The 20,760-nt window shown below is 34.6% G+C and overlaps 1 protein-coding gene across 2 annotated transcripts; it reads left to right on the top strand.

The window, feature by feature from the left end:
* The first annotated feature begins 5,976 nt into the window (after window positions 1–5,976).
* Window positions 5,977–8,408, top strand: LOC112765482 (probable NAD(P)H dehydrogenase (quinone) FQR1-like 3). Of its 2 annotated transcripts, none has more exons than XM_025811380.3 (5): window positions 5,977–6,232; window positions 6,988–7,084; window positions 7,227–7,320; window positions 7,442–7,707; window positions 7,981–8,408. In XM_025811380.3, exons 2-5 carry the CDS (start codon window positions 7,059–7,061, stop codon window positions 8,204–8,206), a joined length of 612 nt encoding a protein of 203 aa, XP_025667165.1. In that variant the 5' UTR covers window positions 5,977–6,232; window positions 6,988–7,058; the 3' UTR covers window positions 8,207–8,408. The 2 variants fall into 2 exon arrangements, with proteins under 2 accessions (XP_025667165.1, XP_025667166.1); XM_025811381.3 differs by lacking the exon at window positions 5,977–6,232 and adding an exon at window positions 6,289–6,438.
* Window positions 8,409–20,760: the final 12,352 nt, after the last annotated feature.

Raw genomic sequence — 20,760 nt, 5'->3', positions numbered from 1 at the left:
ACCCCAGTACACCCACACTCTCAAAGCAAATATTTAACTACACCTCACAACACTCTCTAATCAAAGAGTATAGAGGAAAAGAAAAGTCAGATACAAGCTTTAAGTGTTTCCGACTGGTGCAAAAAATATGGAGAACTTAGCCTCATATTTATAGCCTAGGCCACCCACTCCATTTGCTATCTTAAGCAATGTGGGACTAATTCAACCAAATCCTAACAGCTATGAACCTCACAACGCCGCACAGTATGAATCTAAAAGGCTACATCTACAACAACATACTGGACGTGCAATGAGAAGGTATGTAGCAGAAATTTTATATACGCATGTGGATGTTTATTTTTCATGCAAATGAGATGTTTATTCGTAATGTAAATGGGATGTTTGTTCTTGATATAAATGAGATGTTTGTTTTTAATGTAAATTGGATGTTTATTCTTCATGTAAATGGGATGTTTGTTCTTAATACAACACTTGAGGTTGGTGACGGCGGGAGATGGCGATAGTGGGGAGGGGTTTGGATTAGAAAGAAGTATGATTAGAGTTAAAAGAGATAGGGATAGCTAAAATTTTCAATGGTAGAGTTAAAAGGATTTTTTTAAAACTTGATTTGGGGTGATTTTTTCTTTTAATCCTTAGCGGGCTAAAAAATCAGCCCATTGTTCACGTTGTTTAAATTTCTCATTGTCTACCTAGCGGAACCTTTAAGTTTTTAATTAAGTTTTCGCGTGTTCTTCTCTTTCGGACATAGGTGGACACACTCTTCTTCTTATTCTTCCTTCGTTATTGTTATCGTCGTTATCATTATTTTCGTCTTCTTTTACGTGTTTCTTTGTTCAACGTTATTGACTTCGTCGTTGTTGTCATTTGTTATCGTTATCGTCATCGTCATCGTCGTTATCTTCTTCTTCTTTTGTGTTTCTTTGTTCAGTATTATTGTCATCGTTGTTGTTGTCACTGCTGTCGCTATCATCGCTGCCTCCTCCTCCTCTTTCTTCTTCTACTTCTTCTTCTTCTTGATATTGTTGTTTTAAATTTCTTCTTCTCTTTTTTTTCTTCATCCTCTTTTATTATCATCATCATCGTACTCGTCTTTTTCATCTTCTTCTTCTCCTAACTAATGAAATACGCATTGCACCCAAATAACAAAATACATTTGTAACAAAAATTTATGTATTATATACAAAAGTTTGTGTATTATATACAAAAGTTTATATATTGTACCAACGAAATACGCACAACACATAAATTCTGGTATACAATACAAAATTATTGGTGCATAGCACATAAATTTTGCTGTGCAGTACAAAATTTTTTAGAAAACTACATACCTAAAATATTGACTCACCCAAAAAACAAAATATACTGACAGCAAAAATTTGTGTGCTATGTATAACAATTTGTGTGATATGTGTAAAATTTATTTACTATATCAATAAATTTGTGTTATATATAAATTTTTTTTGCTATATTTCAAAAATTTATGTGTTATATTAATAAATTTCTGTGCTCTTCAACAAAAATTTGCGTGGTGCAGAAAGTACACAAAAGAAGGAGTAATGACATATACTACTCTAAGTATTTTATTTTTGCGTGCCGACAAAAGAACGCTCTTACCATGATTATGCATGTTATGTATATCTTCAGATGGCGCTATCATTTATTTATGTGGCATATCCTCTCGTGCATTGGGCAAGTACACTAGAAGACAAATAAATAAATAAATAAATAAGAAGTTGAATGGAGTCATGGAGATCATATATTTGGCATGAAAAAGAGATCATGATTCTCTTTAGTCTTGTATGCTTCTAGCCGAGGCAACTTCTAATTGCATAAGTGGCTTACTTTTTTATCTGGCTTCCACGAAGCCGGAAGAAGTGGACAACAACCAACTTGAATAATTGAGTTAAATTTTTGTTTCTCTAATTTGTTTTTATTTCCTCAGCCTTAGCGGTATTAGCTGTTGCTTATATCCCTTATATTTTCTTATATCGACTCTGAAAATTGAGATTTAAATGTCTCACCATTGATTTGCATTTTTCTCCTGGTGAGTGCGTATACTTGATTTAGTAAAATTTTTATTTTTTAAAATAATTAATTTTTAAATGTATAATATTTATAGTTGGTAATTCAAATTAAAAATAATTTTTAATAAATATAAATAATAATAATTATATTTAATAAAATAATTTTTAAAATTTAAAATATAATATTAGATACAAATATAAAAATAAATTTAAATATTTTTTAATATATGAGATTATAATATAGTTTTTAATTTTGATAAGTAAGTAAATTTTCAAATGTTCTTCTTTAAATATTTTTAAAAGTATCTCAAATTTTTAAAATCTATAAACACAATAATCTATTTAATATATTAAAATATAAAAGAGGTGTTTGTACTCTTAAAAAAAAGTACAAATATTTCTTCAAAATATTTTACTAAATCTAACCTAATTTTTTACAACCATGACTAAAAATTAGTTACTAACACTACAAGAAACGTGTCGAGTACCGTCGGATTTAGCGTCTCGAGTTATCGTCGAATTTACTGACGAATTTATGGAGGATTTTGTGATAGAATTCATTGTCAAATAACTGGCAGATTAACTTTTCGACGATAAATTCGTGGGTAATACTTGGCGAAAAATAGGAGAAAATAGGCACGAACTTTAACGTCGGATTTATCGTCGATAAAATCCGACGATAAGCTATTTTAACTAAATGTTGCGTTTTGGAGACACGCAAGGAGTGACCGTCGGATTTATCCGACACTAAATCTGACGATAATCAAACTTAAAATTGAGAGTGCGAACGCTCTCCCAGTGACGGATCCAAAAAGTTTTGATAGTGGGGGCAAAATATATATAACATAATAATAATAATTTAAGTTTAACTAATATGTGTCTTAAAGATACATGACAAACTTATTATTAGTAGAATATTTTAAATTTTTTTATTTGATAACTGTAAAATAAATACATTAAAAACTTAAATTTTTTGTATTTCCAACAAAAATATTCTCAATTTGTAATCTTATAGTATGTGCCTTTAGGACACAAGATAAATAAACTCTAATAATTTTTATAATAAAAATACTATATTGCATAAAAATCAGCTATAAAATTATTCATTAACCATTATGTATTTGTGTATAAATACATTTATTGTTTAATTCATTTTCAATATATATTTTGTATTTCAATATGTATTCTGTACAGATAGTTACTTTTTATGTACATATAGTATAATTATTGTTATAATTATATTTTATTATTATAAAATATTATTAGTCTTCAAAATATATAATTTATAAATTAAAATATTAAAATAATAATTTAAATAATAATATATATTTTATAATTCTATTTTTTAGGTTTCATATTTTTAAAAAAACTGAATAATTTTTTTTAACAATACAATCGAAATACCTCTTTTATCAACTCTCACTGATATCTATAGTTGGAAAATTTTTTTCATCAATTAATGTAGTTGCTATAGAAAAAAAACTAAAATTAATTTAAAAAAAATCTTTTGAGTTCATTTTTAAGAAAGAACACCAATCTTATTTAAATTGAGAATTAATTATTCTAATAAACATCTAATATGAAATTCTTAAACTGACTATTAAATACCAAAAGTTGAGTAAAAAATTATTGTAGGGTCAAATTCAATAATTTAATGGGGCAAATAAATATTATTATCATATACTACTCAAAAAATTTTCAAATTGTAGTGGGGTACTTGCCCCCACTACACAATATATAGATCCGTCCCTGTCTCTCCCCCTTCGTTTTGAAAAGCCTCTCTCTCTCTCTCTGCTACTCCAGTCCTAGTCTCTCACCGCCACCCCTCCCTCTTACGAAAACCAGCCAATCTTCATCACCGCACTGCGCCGTCATCATCATTGTCTAGCAACGCACCGCCGCCGTTGCAGTCTAACACTACCGCCGCTGCATTTCTCTCCATCACCGTCAGACTCCATGCATATCCCTTTTATATAAATTATAATTTAAAATTTATTTATATGTAATTTAGGGATTAGTTATATGTTAATTTAGGAATTTAGAATTTGATTATTATATGCAAATTTAGGATTTAAGGTTAACTTAATGTAGAATTTGCGTTTTGGTTATCATATGGTAATTTAGATTTAATTCGTATTTGTTATTAGTTATTATAAAATAGGATTTGTGTCGATTATATTAGAATTGTGTTTATTATTCTAGTTATTAAAATTGGTTTGATGATGAAGAAATTAAAATAAATTATATAATTTAGTGTTTGTTTATTTTACAAAGTTAGATTGCTTTGAATATCTAATAAATGTACTGTGCATTTGAGTTGATTAGTAAAAATGATTGAAGCCTCTCAGTCGGTGGATTAGGATTTCAACTCTTGTATGTTGGTTTGAATGGATATTTTGTTTGGATGGAACTCTTGAGGAGTGGAGAAATCTAAATTTTAGGGGAGCCTCTGTCAAAATTCTTATAAGATTTTGAGTGAAATTGAATTAAAATTATGTTTTTGAAAGTTTTAAAATTATGTTTAGGGTTGATAGATATTTCTGTTTTGGGTTACTTGTTATAATTATTTGTTATTCATACATTTGTTCATATTTGTTATAATTATTTGTTATTTCTTGAGTTTTTTCTTATGTTATTATTTATTAATGCCTGTTATGTTATTAATATGTTTACTGTATTGAGTGTTTTCATATGTTTAGAGTTAGTAAATTTAATTGTGTTTTGATTAGAGTTAGTAATATATTCGTTGTGCAGACATGACGGCAGGTAGTAGAGGTAGGTGGAGTGAGTCACGTGGTCATGGACTCATGGTAGAGAGCAGAAGTATCGAGAGATTCTTGCACGTATTGCCGTTAGCTCTGACCTAACGGAGAAGCTGGAGCAGCTCGATCGATTGCGATAGCAGATAGATGAGTATAACTAGCAGATGTGTGTTGGAGGCAGCGGCGCTGCTGGTTCCAGCGGCGATGCTGCTGGTGGAGCACCGACGGCAGCACCTCCTCTACTGCTGCAGCAGGGTGACCACAACGCTGCCGTCGACGACGAAGATTACTGGAATCTATAGGATTTAAGGTTGTACACATTTTTGTTTGTCTACTTCATTGTATTCTACATTTGTGACATTTTATTTCTTTTAGACCATTTATTTTTTTAATAAAATAATTTTTTGATTTCTAGCAACGTTAAATTTAGGGTTTATAAAATTAACATTTATTCTATTTGTGGCTTAACTGTACCGAAAAATTTTAGGGTTTATAAAATTAACATTATTATTGAATTTATTGGCCTCTAAATACGTGAAACGGCGCTAAAGTTACTGTCGGATAAATCCGACGGTAACCATCAATACAATCTCGCCAAATCTATTGAAAAGACCGATAAAAAATTTGCCGGTAATTAATGTCGGACAAAATAAATCTGACGGTAAGCAGTTTCTGACAATGTTTATAATATCAACACAAGGACAACAATAAATCCAATCATAAATCCAATAATACTCAACATTTTTTTGTAATGTAAATTACTAATCACATAAAATATATATTAAAATATAAAATACGAAATAAATTAAATAATATATATTTATACATAAATATATAATAATTAATTTAATAATTAATTTTTTATGTATAAATAATATTTTAAAATTTTATATTATCAAATCTATAAACTACACAACGGATATGCAAAATGTGATGCTTAATTTTGAACTCAAATTTTAATTTCAAAAATCGTCAAAGAGCCTATTTAATTTGTATTTGTATTTTTTATTTTTATTTTTAACATTTATATTTTTAAGTTTTGTGGAAAACAACAAAAAGATATATTGTTTTCAATTTTTTTCCAAAATTGTAAAAGTAGAAAATAGAAACTATTAAAAATAAAAGTAAAATAAAAAATCTTGAAGAAAGAAGACTTTTCATTTTGATTCCCAGGCCCCAGCCCTACCCTCAATCATGTCATTTTCCTTTTATAATCTATAATTTATGACACGTCAACAAGCTACTATCAGGCTCTACCTTACACGTAAAGTTCAATTCTTTATCCAATTTTAACTCACCTCAACATATACCGAAAATCTATATTTTTCTTAATTTATTAAAAATTAATATATTTAGTCAAGATCGGTATAAATATTAATTAATTCAAAAGAATATATATCCCGAGCCCTGTGTGCTGCCCTTTCCGAGAATAACCAGACAGCAAAGGTTTGTTTTTCTCTCCCAGTTCTAACTTCGTTTTGTTTTATGATGATGATCCTCATGCTAATGCCCCCCTCTTTTTCTTTTTTCTTTTTTCTTTTTTTTTTTATGATTTCTTTTTTCATTATTTGTTTGTGATGCTTATATGTGTGTGGTGTGTGTGTGTGTGTGTGAAACATCATCTCACTATTGCATGCTCTGAAGTTTGATTGGTTGGGTTTCTATTTTCTTTTGCTTTTCCCAACGAATGATCACTTCTTAACTAAACTTTGTGGTTTATACCATAATTTTCTTGGATGGAAATAGCTTGATCATGCTTTTCTTGTGTTCAACGCACTCTTTGTTCTGTTATATATATATATATATATATATATATATATATATTGTTCTGGTGTTTTAGATGACACTTGTTAATTTATTGTTTAAATTAATTTATTTGCAAATTTCAGAGACAAATAGTTATCGAGTTCTTGTTCAATTGACATTAAATAGATAACACATATTAGTTCATTTTTAAATGAATTCAATTTAGTTTGTAAAATTCAGAAACCAAAATTTATCAGCTACATTCTTCTTTGTATAAGTTCTTGTTTCAATTATTAGTCAATTAACATTTCAAATGGGCCATGTTCCTTGCTATGTTTGGATTTTCCATTTGCTAACTTTATGTACAGCAATTCTAAAATTTTAATAATCCAAAAAATATTCCGTATTTTGGGGTCTTTTTAATCCCTTCAAATTCATGTCTTTTGGCAATTCAGGGCTAGTTCTATTAAGCAGCTGAGGCAAAAGTGGTTGGTTAGTTTTTTCAATTTGAGCCAACACTTTGAAGATGGCTGTTACCAAGGTCTTTGTTGTGTAAGCATATCTTCAACTGGTTCAATCCAAGCATTCACAAAACAAGATGATGACATTGCAGATTTGAATGTTTTAATTCCCCCCGTCCCCTTTTTTCTTTTGTTGATTTTATTACTCTCAAGTATCACATCAATTTTTACAGGTATTACTCCATGTATGGACATGTAGATACTATGGCCAGAGAAGTTCTCAAAGGTGCCGCGGCAGTTGAAGGTGTTGAGGCAACACTATGGCGGGTGATTAATTTTTCTCAATACATTTGTTGTATGATGATAGCAAAAAGTGATGTCATTTGATCCGTGTATAACAAGTAATTAGATCCCTTTGTTATGATCCTTTTGAGTTTGCTAAAATCAGGTACCCGAGACCCTCTCCGATCCAATATTGGAAAAGCTGAAGGCCCCTCCTAGGCCGGAAGATGTAACGGACATCAAACCGGAACAACTTCTGGAAGCTGATGGTTTTATATTTGGTTTTCCTTCTCGATTCGGCATGATGCCAAGCCAACTGAAGGCATTTTTTGATGCCACTAGTGAGCTATGGGCCTCCCAAGCACTGGCTGGCAAGCCTGCTGGAATCTTTTGGAGTACTGGCTTTCACGGTGGAGGCCAGGAACTTTCAGCGTGAGTAAAATGAACCCTAAATGCTTCCTACTGTTGTTATCATTTCAATTTAGAACATAACAAACTTGTTCAGTTGTTCTATCAGAATTGTTTTGATCAAACAGATAATTCTCATAATGTTGCATGTCATGACTCTGTACAATTGTATCTTCACTTTTCCAATAGTGACCAAGACTATGAACTATATTCACTAGTGACTAATGATTCTTGTGCTATGAGATTATGAATTTATTGAAGTTAGTTTTCAATTTCCCTCTAAATCTTTAATTGCAGATTGACAGCCATAACTCAATTAGCTCATCATGGCATGCTTTTTGTGCCCCTTGGATACACATTTGGAAGTGGCATGTTTGAGATGGATGAGGTGAAAGGAGGCTCAGCATATGGTGCTGGAACCTTCGCCGGAGATGGAACTCGGCAACCTACCGAGCTAGAACTGCAGCAGGCCTTTTACCAGGGTAAATATATGGCTGAAATTGCAAAAAAGCTAAAAATCTAACCTTCTGCATAACAAATTTATTCAAGAATGTCCTGTAGAGCATATTGACAAACCATTAGTTTGTGTCAAACCTTGCAAGACATATTAGCAACGTGTATATATATATGTTCTCATTTCGAAGTAGTTTGTGCTTCAAGTTGGTGAAACATGAGTTAGACGAAGTTCTATGTTCAGATATGAAGAAACAAGTTCATTAAAACAACTTGGTCATGTTCATTTTTAATAGACCGTACCAATAGCAACAATTTCAATGATGAACTTATTATTTACTTGTTTTACATTGATTCAGAGGAAAGAACAACTCCAAGAAATACGACCCCAAAAAAGTGTAGTTATCAATTGTTACCCACCATATCACCAATAAGTTCTCTAACAGCATTGAAAGATGATCCACCATTAATAACAGTTTTCCTAGCTATCTCTTTCATCTCTTGCACCTTCTTGTGCACAATATTATTATCTCTATCCATCAATTGTTTCAACCCTTTCTATATCTCATTCGCCTTTACAACAAGACGTTTGAACTGATTTGGCTTGTTTGGGATGGACCAAAGCTTCCTTTGCTCCCAAAACACAGAAAAACAATAGAAGAAGTTTCTTGGTCATCAAGAAATCTCAGTAGTTTCTCATGCTGTAATTGGTCTAGATTTGACTGATGGTGACCTTTGAACTTTGAAAGAGCTGAATCGTCGGCTTAGAATTTTTTTCTCGATTAGAGGAAATAACTTCATTGCAAGTATAGTTTCAAACCGACAAGTAATGCTCAATCAAAGTTTAATTTTTTGTTGTCACAAGTCCAACCCAATAAAGATAACCGAGAGTATTAGTTCCGGGTCATTCTCCTTAGTTATCACAATCGAGTACTCAACTATTGGTTATGAGTTTTGCCGGTTGGATTGAAAAGGGCAAGAAGATAAATGACAAGAAATTAAAGAAAACAACTAAAAATAACAAATACTAAAGAGAGACATTCAAGGCAAGGATTGAGAATCCATGTTTTCTATCCTAGTAATTAATTATCATACAATAGTTAACAAGAGCTAATCCTATTTAGTCATTTTCAACATAGAAAGAAGGTATAATGTTATTTTCACATTGAGAGAAAGTCAAATAAGACTAGTTAATCTCAATCCAAAAGTCATAATCAACTCACTAATTGAATTAGCAAGAGATTAGAGTCAATGAAAATAATATTAACTAACAACTCTAGATCACCAATCTAAATTGGGTATTGATGACTCAAGATTGCCTAATTTCTCTTTCCAAACCAAGAATGCTCAAAAAGTTACTCTAACATCCAATCAAACATTTTATCAAACACTTGAAAGGCATAAAAGAAAAGTATCATAAATTGTAAGAAATAATAAAATCTACTACTACCCAATGCAAGAAATCAACAATAGCAACTCAATTAAACATCAAAGAAACATAAAACATAAATTGCATTAAAAGGAAATCCAAATCCAACTAGAGTTTATCGACATAAAAAGAGGCATAAAGGGGAAATTAACAATATAAACTAAGAGAACAAAGATGTAGGAACAAGAAATTGTAAAGAAAACAAGATGAAAACAAGAATTAAAACCTAAATCTAAGAAGAAATTAAACTAAGAACCCTAATTTCTAGGGAGAAGAGGGAACTTCTCTTTCTAAAACCAACCTAAGGCATGCTTCCTACACTAACTAATTGCTCCCCCTTGCCCAATCTTGAATTCTGCATCAAATAACTTCAAAAATGAGTTGGATTTGGGCCTGGTTGGCTCAGAAATCGCCCCCAGCGTCTTCATTTTAATGAGGTCACGTGACCAACGTCACGCGTGCGCGTGGGTGACGCGTGCGCATCGCTGGCAAATTCCCTCCTTACGCGTACGCGTGAGTGACGCATGCGCGATCCTCCAATTGCTCATTTCTTCATAAATTCTCCACTTTGCATGCTTTTCTCTTCACTTCTTCCATCCAATACTTGCCTTATGAACCTGAAATCACTTAAAAACATATCAAGGTATCGAATGGAATTAAAATAAATTAAAATTTAGCTATTTTAGCTAAAAAGCATGTTTTCACTCTTAAGCACAAATTAGGGAGAATTACCAAAACCATGCTATTTCATTGAATAAATGTGAGATAAGTTGATAGAATTCCCTCAATTCAACACAAGATAAACCATAAAATTGTGGTTTATCAAACCTTCTCACACTTAAACTAAGTATGTCCTCATGCTAAACTTATGAAAGAAACAAAGGGTATCGCAATCTACCTATATGCAATCTATCTAAATGAATATAACTACTTGGTCAAAATAAATCAATTCCCAAGAAAGCTTGTATGAACATGAGTGCTAAATGACTAAATGTATTAACAACCAAATCAAATCCACAATTGAATTGAGTTATTGAAAAGATTTTAACAACTTACAAGAAAGGAGATGATCATAGGTGAAAACATGTAATTGAGCAATCAAACCCTCACCGGATGTGTATCCGCTCTAGTCACTCAAGTGTATAGGGTTGATTCACTCAATTCTTCCCTAATCATGCTTTCTAAGATTTGTTTTTCATCTAACAATCAACAATTATTTCATGCATGCATACAAATATCATGAGGACTTATCCATGGGTTGTAACGGGGCTAGGGTTAAGGTAGGATTGTATTTGGTTAAGTGAGCTTGAAATTTGAATCTTTGATTAAGTTAAACTTCCACCTAACCTATAACAACCTATTCAATTCTAATACAAACCTAACTATCCATTCTTCACTTTTTCACACACTCATGCATTCTCTTTTTTATCACAACTCATATGCATTGATTATTATTGAACTTCACTTTGGGGCATTTTGTCCTCTTTTTATTATTTTTCTTTTTCTCTCTTTTTTTTTATTTTATTTTATTTTCTTCTTTTTATTTTTCCACATTTTTTTCTTTTCTTTTTCTCTTTTTTTCTTTTGATGAATTATATTAAAGGTACCAATGCATATGGTTTAAACATAATTAATACATGAATATGTACTCAATTTCCAAAATTTTGACAAAAATATAAAAATACCCTTTTATCCCAACCAATGTTCTCAAATTTTTCACAATTGAATGATAAACACTCTCACTAACCTAAGCTAATCAAAGATCAAAATAAGGGACATTTATTATTTTTTACTTAGGCTTGTAATGTGCTAAAATTAAAAACAAAATGGGTTTAGCATAGCTCAAAGTTCGCTACAATGAAAGATAAAAGGTAGGCTATTTAGGTAAGTGAGCTCAATGAAATGAAAGCTTCAATCATATAAGTGCATGTATACACAAAATAATGGATATAAAGAATTAAACAAATCAAAGATTGTAATCATAGGAAGAGAATAATACACACAAGCATGTAAATAGTGGTTATATGATGTAACCACACAATTAAGCTCAAAACTCACATGCTTATGTGTTCTTAGCTCAAAACATGTTCCACAATATATATAATTCAAGCAGGTTCTAAAAAAATTTTTTTTTTTACTCAAATAAATTGGGGTGCCCTATAGATAAAATCTTTAGAAAATTTTATTATTTTGGCTAAACTTATTATATATATGTAAACTAAGAGAATGCAACTAAAATTCTAAAAGACCTAAAATGAAATGCGAAAGTGTTGGGATTAGAAATTTGTCATCAAAAAATGGCCGATCAGTCAGACGACCTCCCCACACTTAAAAATTTGCACCGTCCTCGGTGTATTCAAAGATGAGCAAGGGGGTACGGTAACTTTCCGAATTGCCACCTTCAGCTGGTGGATCAACTGGTTGCTGCGTGTTCTTTCTCCCGCTTCCGTTTTTGCTTATGACAAACCATCCTGAAAGATAGAAAACAGGAAAGTAAGACAAGTAAATGCACAAGTAAGGAAGCGTAGATTGTTGGAATAAGGTAAGAATCACTAAAATGAAGTGAAGTAATAAGTGTGTGACATTGATGAAAACAAGCGTGTGAATTCTAAATTGTATGTGGTTTAGAACGCACACTAGCATAAAGCTCTATGTCACAATTACACAAAAGAAGTAAGCACTTCATTCATTCTAGTATGCTTGAGATACTCTAAAGAAAACTTGTAAGTGAAAACCAACAAACAAGTAATAAAGAGACAAGGAAGCACTCAAGCAATTGTGAAATGGATTTTGAATGGACATTGATTGATGTGCAAGGAAATTTAATGAACAAAGGGACAATGGAAATCACACATCAATCAATGACACACTTTAAGTTTTGGTTCCCATCACCTAGTGGACATAAAATGCGAACATGGTTGCTATGCAACTTATTAAAAGAGAGATATAAATTGAGATTCAACCACATAGCAAGCATGGTCCATAAGGCTTGAGAATTTCAAAAAGATATCCCTATAGGAGCTTACAATCCAATTCACAATTGAAGCATTATGCCACAAACGACTAGTTTCAAGTATGTGTGGAGCACATAGTTAAGCAATTAATGGTTAACATGTCATTAAGGCGTAAGCATAACATATGGATGCATATGATCAAGAAACACAATGCATTAAGATAATGCACAACATCCATCAAGAAATTATCTAGTCAAAGAAAAGGATTCAAATCACATGGTGGCCAAATCATGTAATTTAAAATAATTAGAGTGCTTTGAAGGCAATCCATAAATACTTGGTATTCAAAAGATATTAAGCATGAAGAATTCACAACCAAATAACAAAGTATAACCTCAATTAAGAACTCCCATAATGAATATGAACAATAATGATGCTAACATAGCATCCTATCAGTAATCAGCAGCAATAAACAGTAAAAAAAAATAATAATCCAACAGTTATCATGAAAAATAGAAAATTAAACAGAAATTAAACTAACTAACTAACTAACTAAAAGAGATGGTGATAAATGGTGATTGGTAGTATTGGATGATGGTTGAAGGGTGAAAAGAAAAGAGGAGAAGAGAGAAGAAGGAAATAAATGGAGAGAAGATAAGAAAAGAAGCGAGTGAAACAGGGTAGGGTATCACGCGTACGCGTTAGGTCACGCGTATGCGTGAGTGGCAGAAATTCGGTGCGACGCGTACGCATCGTCGACACGCACGCATGAGAGTGCAGAGAGACAGATGACGCGTACGCGTGGGTCACGCGTACGCGTGTGTCAAAATTGTGCTAGAGGCACAATTTCAGCACACTACGCACACAATTCTTTGGTTTTTGTACTGCGGCTGAAAATTTTGGGGGTCACGCGTATGCGTGGGCGAGGCATACGAGCGGGGGGTTGGAAACTTAGGGGTCACGGGTACGCGTGGGTGACGCGTACACGTGGCTGGGTACTCTGTTTTTCAAAATCTTTCAATTTCTTGCACCAAAGCAAACATTCCAAACTTCCAAACAGCTACCAAAACACTATAGAACCTTATTTAACATACTAGACTACTAACTAAACTCAACAAACCAACATAAACATGAAATTAAACTAATTTTACCAATATTTACAAAAAGAAAAATAAAAAGATGTTACCATAGTGGGGTGTCTCCCACCTACCACTTTTGTTTATTGTCCTTAAGTTGGACTTATGGAGAGCTCTCCTCAAGGTGGCTTGTGCTTGAATTCATCCATGAACTTCCACCAATGCTTGGACTTTCAATAAGCTCCATCATTCAAAATTAATAGCTCCAAGCTTTGATGGAGTTCTTCACAAACCATGAGCTCCCAAAATTGATCCTCTTTTTGTAATCTAAGATCCCACACTTTGTTTTCACACCCGTCTTCAAGTTGATCATCATGATTCCATCCGGGTGGTTTAGTCTTGGAATTCTCATTTAAGCACTCAAACACCTTCATAGATCCATTCAATGTAGCACTACACCAGCCATTGTACTTAGGTTTTGATAACTCAACCATAATGAACCTTGAATTTTGACGCCTACCACTAATCAACTCTTTCTTTCTTTCCATTCTACAAAGAACTCTAAGTTGGCCATCCGTTTCAAGCAAACCATATTCAAGCGGAATTAGAAAGCTTAGAGATAAGAGATTTACCCACTTGAATGGTGTAAAGGATGATGGTAACTTAGGAAGGGGGCCTCCCCACACTTTGACAATGTGAAGTCCACTCTCTTGTGCTCCTCTTTGGTTACTTCCACCTCTTGACAAGAATCTTCCATGTCCACTTCTTAACAATGTTCTTCACATTCAACCACTTCCTCACCAAACTCTGCTAGCTCTTCTCCATTCTTCATGTCACAACTTGGAGGTAATGTGGAACTTATCTCAACATCTACCTCAATTTCAATGGGAGAAGATTTCTCAAACCCAAAAGGATCATGTGATTGGTGTGGGATTATCATCAAGATGCGGATTTGTTGCTTGCTCTACTTCTTCCAATTCTTCATCATTCACAATATGCTTTGGAGGTTGTGCATCCTCCTTGACATTGCTTTCAAGCTCAATGGAAGAAGGCTCAATGGAATCTTCAAGGTGATTTGTTAGTGAAGACAAGAACTCATCAATGATTGAGTCCAATTCTTGATCAACCTCTCCTAATTCTTCAACCGCTCCTTCCGGCTCAATTATCTCAACTTCCTCCTCTTGTTGTAATTCTTGCTTCAACTCCTCTTCTTCACCTTGAAGCTTTAAATTCACTCCCTCACTATGCTCCTTGGTTGATCTTTGGTGTGGAAAATCGTGATTCACACTTTTCACATCTCCGCACAACTAACCAGCAAGTGCACTGGGTCGTCCAAGTAATAAACCTTACGTGAGTAAGGGTCGATCCCATAAAAATTGTCAGCTTGAAGCAAGTTATGGTCATCTTGTAAATCTCAGTCAGGCGGATTCAAATGGTTATGAGGTTTTGATAATTAAAATATAAATAAAACATAAAATAAAATAAAGTTACTTATGTAATTTATTGGTGGGAATTTCAGATAAGCGTCTGGAGATGCTTTGTTGCTTCTGAACCTCTGCTTTCCTACTGCCTTCTTCCAATCATGCGTGCTCCCTTCCATGGCAAGCTATAAGATCCTCTCAGTGAAAATGGTCCTCTAAGGTTTATGCACGGCTAATCAACAGTCGGATTTTTCGTCTCGGATGAAAAATACCAGGCACAGCTACCGCATGGCTAATCATCTGTTGTTCCCGCTAGCGTCGGAATAGAATCCATTGATCCTTTTGCACACTGTCACTGCACCCAACATTCGCAGGTTTGAAGCTCGTCACAGTCATCCCTTCCCGGATCCTACTCGGAATACCACAGACAAGGTTTAGACTTTCTGGATCCCAGGAATGCTGCTAATGATTCTAGCCTATACCACGAAGATACTAATCTCACAGACTCGGTCCGTGTATTAGATATCCAAGAGATACGCACTCAAGCTGTCGCCCAATGACTACGTTGAGCTCAGATAGAACGGAAGTGGTTGTCAAGCACGCGTTCATAGAATTGAGAATAATGATGAGTGTCACGGATCATTTCATTCTCCAGATTGAAGTACGAGTGAGTATCTTAGAATAGAATCAAGCATGATTGAATAGAAACTCAGTAGTAATTGCATTAATTCATGAAGAACAGTAGAGCTCCACACCTTAATCTATGGGGTGTAGAAAATCCACCGTAGAAAATACATAAGTGAAAATAGTCTAGGCATAGCTGTGAGGCCAGCCTCTCAAAATGTGAACAATGGTCAAAAGATGTTCCAAAGATGAAAACTGGATCCGAATACAATAGTAAAAAGTGCTATTTATACTAAACTAGTAACTTAGGTTTACAGAAAATGAGTAACTAAGTGCAGATAGTGGAGAAATCCACTTCTGGGGCCCACTTGGTGTGTTCTTGGGCTGAGCAATGAAGCTTTTTTATGCATAGGCTGTTCTTGGAGTTAAACGCCAGCTTGGGTGCTAGTTTGGGCGTTTAACTCCAATTCTGGTGCCAGTTTGGGCATTTTACGCCAGAAAGTTTTAGGCTGGCTTTGGACGCCAGTTTGGGCCATCAAATCTCGAGCAAAGTATGAACTATTATCTATTGCTGGAAAGCCCAGGATGTCTACTTTTCAACGCAATTGAGAGCGTGCCAATTAAGCTTCTGTAGCTCCAGAAAATTCATTTCGAGTGCAGGAAGGTCAGAATCCAACAGCATCTGTAGTCCTTTTTCAACCTCTGAATCAGATTTTTGCTCAGGTCCCTCAATTTTAACCAGAAAATACATGAAATCACAGAAAAACACAAAAACTCATAGTAAAGTCCATAAATATAATTTTTGCATAAAAACTAATAAAAATATAATAAAAAGTAACTAAAACATACTAAAAACTATGTAAAAATAATGCCAAAAAGGGTGTAAATTATCCACTCATCACAACACCAAACTTAAATTTTTGCTTGTCCCCAACCAACTAAAAAGAAAATAGGATAAAAAGAAGAGAAAATACAATAATCTCAAAAATATCAATGAAGATTAGCTTCAATTAGATGAGCGGGGCTAGTAGCCTTTTTGCTTCTGAACAGTTTTGGCATCTCACTTTATCCTTTGAAGTTCAGAATGATTGGCATCTATAGGAACTCAGAATTCAGATAGTGTTATTGATTCTCTTAGTTCAGTATGTTGATTCTTGAACACAGCTACTTTATGAGTCTTGGCTGTGACCCTAAGCATTTTGTTTTCCAGTATTACCACCGGATACATAAATGCCACAGACACATAACTGGGTAAACCTTTTCAGATTGTGACTTAGCTTTGCTAGAGTCCCTAGTTAGAGGTGCCCAGAGCTCTTAATCACACTCTTTTTGATTTGGACCACAACTTTAACCGCTCAGTCTCAAGCTTTTCACTTGACACCTTCACGCCACAAGCACATGGTTAGGGACAACTTGATTTAGCCGCTTAGGCCAGGATTTTATTCCTGTGGGCCCTCCTATCGATTAATGCTCAAAGCCTTGGATCCTCTTTACCCTTGCCTTTTGGTTTAAAGGGCTATTGACTTTTTCTGCTTACTTTTTCTTTTTCTTTCTTTTTTTTTCGCCCCTTTTTTTCTTTTTTCTTTTTTTTTTTCGCAAGCTTTTTCTATTCACTGCTTTTTCTTGCTTCAAGAATCAATTTTATGATTTTTCAGATTATCAATAATATTTCTCCTTTTTTCATTATTCTTTCAAGAGCCAACAGTTTTAACATTCATAAACAAAAAATTCAAAAATATGCACTGTTCAAGCATTCATTCAGAAAACAAAAAGTATTGCCACCACATCAAAATAATTAAACTAATTTCAAGATAGAATTCAAAATCATGCACTTCTTGTTCTTTTGAAATTAAAAATATTTTTCATTTAAGAAAGGTGATGGATTTATAGGACATTCATAGCTTTAAGACATAGACACTTAAACACTAATGATCATGTAATAAAGATACAAACATAAACAAAACATAAAGTATATAATTCGAAAAATAGAAAAATAAGAACAAAGAAATTAAAGAACGGGTCCACCTTAGTGATGGCGGCTAGTTCTTCCTCTTGAAGATCTTATGGAATGCTTGAGCTCCTCTATGTCTCTTCCTTGCCTTTGTTGCTCCTCCCTCATGGCTCTTTAGTCCTCTCTGATTTCATTGAGGATAATGGAGTGCTCTTGGTGCTCCATCCTTAGTTGCCCCATGTTAGAACTCAATTCTCCTAAGGAGGTGTTGAGTTGCTCCCAATAGTTGTTTGGAAGAAAATGCATCCCTTGAGGCATCTCAGGGATTTCTTGATGAGAAATTTCCTCAGGCTCTTGTTGAGGTCCATGAGTGGGCTCTCTTGTTTGCTCCATCCTCTTTTTAGTGATGGGCTTTTGAGATGAATTTCTCCATCTCCCATTACTCGGAGGTGGAAGAAATTGTCTTCCCTTTCCTCTTTCTAGAGGTTTCTCTGGCCTTAGGTGCCATTGATGGTTATGGAAAAACAAAAAGCAGAGATTTTCCCATACCAAACTTAGAAGTTTTGCTCGTCCTCGAGCAAAAGAAGGAAGAAAGGAGTAGAAGAAGAAGAAATGGAGGAGATGGAGGGGGGTGAGTGGTTTTGCCAAGGGGGTTAAGTGTGTATGAAGTGTGAAATTGAAGGTTGTAAGGAGGGGTATTTATAGGGTAAGAGAGAGAGAGAATTCAGTCATGAAGGGGTGGGTTTGGGAGGGAAATGGTTTGAATTTGAATGATGAGGTAGGTGGGGTTTATGATGGATGGATGTGAATGGTGAAGAGAATATGGGAAGATGGTAGGATTTGATAGGTTAATGGTGTTTGGGGAAGAGGTATTGATGTGATTGGTCAAGGATATTTGGGGAAGAGTGTTATGGAAAGGTGAGAAGATGAGAGAAGAAGATGTGGGGTAGGTGGGGTCCACAGATCCTGAGGAGTCAAGAAATTCTGCTCCCTGCACCATTCTAGCGTTCAAACGCCTTCTGTGTGCCAATTTTGGTGTTAAACGCCAACTCTGCTACCTTTCCTGGCGTTAAACGCCAGTCTGCTGCCCCTTTCTAGCGTTTAACGCCAGCCAGACACCCTTTTCTGGCGTTAAATGCCAGTCTGTCTGCCATTTCTGGTGTTTAACGCCAACCAGACGCCAGACACTCTTTTCTGGCGTTAAATGCCCAGAGTGCTGCCCATTCTGGCATTTAACACCCAGAATGCTACCAGGATGGGCGTTAAACGCCCATTCTGCTATCCTCACTGGCGTTTAAATGCCAGTAAGCCTGTCCTCCAGGGTGTGCTATTTTTTATGCTGTTTTTAATTTTGCTTTAATTCTGCAGTTGTTTTTATGACTTCACATGATCATCAACCTAAAGAAAACATAAAATGATAATGGAATATAAATAAATATAATTAAATAACATTGGGCTGTCTCCCAATAAGCGCTTCTTTAATGTCAATAGCTTGACAATGAGCTCTTAGAGAGCTTCACATAGACTTAGAGCTTGATGGTGGCCTCCCAACACCAAACTTAGAAGTTGAGTGTGGGGGCTCTGTTTGACTCTGTATTGAGAGAAGCCTTTCATGCTTTCTCTCCATGGTTACAGAAGAAGATCTTTGAGCCTTAAACACAAGGTGGTCCTCATTCAATTGAAGGACTAACTCTCCTCTGTCCACATCAATCACAACTCTTGCTGTGGCTAGGGAGGGTCTTCCAAGGATGATGGATTCATCCTCATCCTTCCCAGTGTCTAGGATTATGAAATCAGCAGGGATGTAAAAGCCTTCAACCTTCACTAAGACATCCTCTACAAGTCCATAAGCCTATTTTCTTGAATTGTCTGCCATCTCTAGTGAGATTCTTGCAGCTTGTACCTCAAGGATCCCTAGTTTCTCCATTACGGAGAGTAGCATAAGGTTTATACTTGAACTAAGGTCACACAGAGCCTTCTTAAAGGTCATGGTGCCTATGATGCAAGGTATTAAGAACTTTCCGAGATCCGGTTTCTTCTGAGGTAATTTTTGTTGAACTAAGGTATTCAGTTCATTGATGAGCAATGGAGGTTCATCCTCCCAAGTCCCATTACCAAATAACTTTGCATTCAGCTTCATGATTGCTCCTAGATACTGAGCAACTTGCTCTTCAACAATATCTTCATCTTCTTCAGAGGAAGAATACTCATCAGAGCTCATGAATGGCAACAGTAAGTTCATTGGAATCTCTATGGTCTCTGTATGAGCCTCAGATTCCTTTGGTTCCTCAGGAGGGAACTCCTTAGTGGTCAGTGGACGTCCATTGAGGTCTTCCTCACTGGAAATCACTGCCTTTTGACTCTCTCCAGGTTCGGCCATGTTGGATATATTGATGGCCTTGCACTCTCTTTTTGAATTCTCTTCTGTATTGCTTGGGAGAGTACTAGGAGGAGTTTCAGTCACTCTTTACTCAGTTGACCCACTTGTGCCTCCAAATTTCTGATGGAGGACCTTGTTTCAGTCATGAAACTGAAAGTGGTCTTAGATAGATCAGAGACTATGGTTGCTAAGTCAGAGAGGCTCTGCTTAGAATTCTCTATTTATTGTTCAGAAGATGATGGAGAAGGATTGCTATTGCCAAACCTATTTCTCCCACCATTATTATTATTGAAGCCTTGATTAGCTTCTGCTGATCCTTTCATGAGAGATTAGGATGATTCCTCCATGAAGGATTGTAAGTGTTTTCATAGGATTCTCCCATGTAATTCACTTCTTCCATTCCAAGATTCTCAGGGTCATAGGCTTCTTCTTCAGAGGAAGCTTATTTAGTACTGCCGGATGCATCTTGCATTCCAGTCAGATTCTGAGAAATCATATTGACTTGCTGAGTCAATATTTTATTCTGAGCCAATATGGCATTCAGATTATCAATCTCAAGAACTCCTTTCTTCTGAGTTGTCCCATTATTCACAGGATTTCTTTCAGAAGTATACATGAACTGGTTATTTGCAACCATTTCAATGAGTTCCTGGGCTTCTGTAGGTGCTTCTTCAGATGAAAAGATCCACCAACAGAGTGATCCAATGACATCTTGGACAATTCAGACAGACCATCATAGAATATACATAGGATTCTCCATTCTGAAAGCATGTCAAAAGGACACCTTCT

This window comes from Arachis hypogaea, chromosome 17 (genome assembly GCF_003086295.3).
Source record: "Arachis hypogaea cultivar Tifrunner chromosome 17, arahy.Tifrunner.gnm2.J5K5, whole genome shotgun sequence".
In the NCBI taxonomy this organism is placed as follows: Eukaryota; Viridiplantae; Streptophyta; class Magnoliopsida; order Fabales; family Fabaceae; genus Arachis; species Arachis hypogaea.
This window is presented reverse-complemented; position numbering and strand designations above follow the sequence as displayed.